The sequence below is a fragment of the Biomphalaria glabrata genome, chromosome 3 (genome assembly GCF_947242115.1).
Source record: "Biomphalaria glabrata chromosome 3, xgBioGlab47.1, whole genome shotgun sequence".
Taxonomy (NCBI): Eukaryota; Metazoa; Mollusca; class Gastropoda; family Planorbidae; genus Biomphalaria; species Biomphalaria glabrata.
Window position 1 is genome coordinate 21,447,180 of NC_074713.1, and position 3,524 is coordinate 21,450,703.

Consider the following 3,524-nt stretch of genomic DNA (forward strand, 5'->3'; position numbering starts at 1 on the left):
ATAATAACTGGCAATATAAAAGACCAGTAAAGCAAATAACTGGCAATATAAAAGACCAGTAAATCAAATAACTGGCATTATAAAGAAGACCAGTAAATAATCATTTGTGCAGCACAAAGTAAACAGAAGACCAGATTTAACCAACTGTTAAACCAGAAAAAAAAGTACATCGGCTCAATAGATCTAGATATCAATCATACGACTCCAGTAACTACAAGTCTACTGTCAAGAATTTATTAGCAAATTGAGGCTTCAAGAACTTTGACTTTGTCACTAGATCTATATTATTATTATATCTGAGATAAAGCCAAAATCCAGATATTGAACATTTTGCTCCAATACAAGAAACTAACCAAAAAAAAAATTAAATATGGCTTCCAGCTCTAGAACACAATGACTCCAGTAGTACTTCTACTGTAAAACAAAGTTATACTTCATAGCCAGTTACGGCATAACTAACATTGATTTGTTATATTCAAAAGTTACTATATTTCTACATTCCAAGTTGGTATATTTTTCAACATGTCTCCAAAGACAAGGACACAAAGATGGTTAGAATTATTTGACATAGCTAAAGAAAAACAAGTACCTAAACCAGAAGAATGGGTTCATCGACAGGAAGAAAAAGAATATCAAGCAAAAGTACATTGTAATATGACTTTAACAACAGACATAATAGGTGAAGCCATAGCTTTAGCAGAAAAACTCAATATTCCTTCACATGAACGAGAAAGATGGTTTGATAATAAATTAGCTAAGTTCGACAGAGAAGACGGCAAGAAGAACTAAAACGAGAATTATTAGAATTGAAAAATACCGAATTCAAAGCTGAACAAAAGAATGATGCAACATTAACAAGAATATACCAGAAAGCTCAATTAAGAAAGCGTACAGCATATCTTGAAGATGGATTTCTCAAGAAGTATATTTTCCACAAGTACAATATAATTGAACAAATATATGTACCACAGAAGTACAGACAACAAATAATCAAAGCCAAGCATGAGTTTTATGAAACCATACATATGAGTGTAACAAGTACTAAGAAGAGAATAGCCAAAGAATATTATTGGCCTAGCTTGACCAAAGATGTCAAGAAATACATTAATAATTGTTCACATTGTCAACATGATTATTGTGAGAAGAAACAAACTCAAAAGAAAAGCAACATAACTAAAACAAAGAATGAACCAGACTACAAAGCCAGAATTGACAACAATGAATCTAGGCATCATGACTCAAGCAAATCTACAGGGACATCACTGCCTACTACATGTCCACCCCTACCTGTTACTACATGTCCATCCCTACCTGACAATACAAGCCCACCTCTACCAAGTACTTTCCCATCCCTAACCACTGATGATGACTTCATACATCAAGACTTGAATAAGACTGCATCTGCATCAAATACTATGATATGCATTGAACATTTCTGCTACAATCAAGACAAGTCTCATGAACCAGAAGCAGATACTTATATTCAATCAACTTTGGCTATACCAGACAAAAGAAAAACTATGCAACTTGACTCTAACACTCATACAAGTATTCCTCATTTGAAAGAATGTGAGTCAACTCAAGAAGCCATTACAACCATGAACATTGGAAGTCTAAGAATATTACATGAACACATGAAATCAAGATATTTTGCTCAAGGAGATTAAATCAATTTACTGTTACCAGATTGGAGTAACAAGCTATTCTACAAATGGCAAGGTCCATTTACCATCACCAGAAAGATTTCCAACCTGCTTTATGAAATCAACGTCAACAAGGTTACCAAAGTATTTCATGTTCATATGTTTGAACATTACCATGAAACAGATAATGAAGACATCAAAGCAGAAGTTGATAATTTTACAAGCTTAGCAACTATTCCTGAGGAAGAAGAAACATCATTAACACCCATTCCTGAGATAGATGTTTCATTACCAGCATCAAATCAAATTGACATTCCAAAGGTCATCACTCTGAATGATATATCAACATCAAATCAATTTGACATTCCCAAGGTCATCACTCTGAATGACATAGCACTACAAACAGTGAAGAACATTAAAGTGTTTCCAGACCATGCAGATTTCTTTACCAGTGTTTCTGAGACATTTCCAGTACTGCAATTTGAAAGTAACTCAGAAAGCAATAACATTGACAACACCAAGTTTCATCCTCAGTCCACTCAAGGGGCAACTTTTCTTCAGAAAGGAACAAATGAACTTCTTCAACATTGCTGTATCGACCGATTGAACTCAGACATGTTCAGTCATTGCTCTATCTAACATTCTAACGCAAAGCATTCCGCTACCATTGTTCTACAGCGTCAAAGTTCATCAACCAGAAAATTGAGTTTCGGTTTCGGACAGTTATTTTCCCCAAACTCAAACGCGGTTCAATCAGACATTATCTGTGAGATCATTATGACATGGAGACAACAGCTTCATAAACTGAAAGACCTTTTCTTCAAGTTTAGAAAACGCACATGCACATCCATGTCGGCAATTCAGAAGGGTTCCGAACTTTACATTTCTACTCTACATATGTACTATAGCATATTTAGTGCCACTTGATCCATTATCATTCATACTCGTCAAGGAAGAACAGTATTCAGTTGTACTTTATCTACTCATTCTTTCCACAGGAGTTCTATATCAGATGTTGTATTTATTTCAGCACCAAGCAACCCACTGAGGAAGGTCACTCATTCAAGATACTTTGTTTATTATGTTTCAGCATCTTTGCATATGACATGCATTAGTCATTTTAATTTTAAATCAGGTATTTTATTTCAGGTCGAATATTATTGCATATATCCTATTATAATAGTACAGATACATGACAGACAATTGGAATTTTTCATTGCTTCACACATATTGAGATTTATTTCACATTGAGTATTATTTTCTCAGAAGATTGTCATGTACTATCACAATTATTTTTTCTATGTCAATTTTTCATATGCAATATATTTTTCCATGTACACATTTTCACATTAGTACTAACCAAATGAGTTATAATGTCATATTTTAATTTCATCATAAGGCACCATGAAGAGAAGTAACCTATTCAATTGAAGATTTATGCTTTGTACAACTTTTGATATTGTTCATGACAAGCATTGTCTCATTTTCATAACCACTTGAATAGTGAGACAGGTATTCAAAGTCATCAATAATTTTATTCACTGCATTTACATTTTTTATTATTGTTGTTATCTCCAAGTTGACTTTATTTTGTCATATGTTACCTCAACCATTTTTCTATAGTTTCATGTATGGTATTTTATGTATACATATGAGCATTTCTATTACCATACAAATGCTAAATGGAGAGGGGGGTAATATGTCACAGATTACATTATAGAATTGTTTGTACATTTCACTTTTGAAAGAAATATAAGCCCTCGACATGAGTCTCGGAATTTAATCCTCAAATTTAGACACTTGACGTTCAAGTCAGGATTTACCCAAGGGACGTAATTAGTATGTTTGAAATCTATTGGTTGATTTGAATTTAAACAAAGA

The 3,524-nt window shown here is 33.3% G+C and overlaps 1 protein-coding gene across 1 annotated transcript; it reads left to right on the plus strand.

The window, feature by feature from the left end:
• Window positions 1-1,802: 1,802 nt before the first annotated feature.
• Window positions 1,803-2,282, plus strand: LOC129925319 (uncharacterized). The gene is made up of 2 exons (XM_056024965.1): window positions 1,803-1,964; window positions 2,016-2,282. Exons 1-2 carry the CDS (start codon window positions 1,803-1,805, stop codon window positions 2,280-2,282), a joined length of 429 nt encoding a protein of 142 aa, XP_055880940.1.
• Window positions 2,283-3,524: the final 1,242 nt, after the last annotated feature.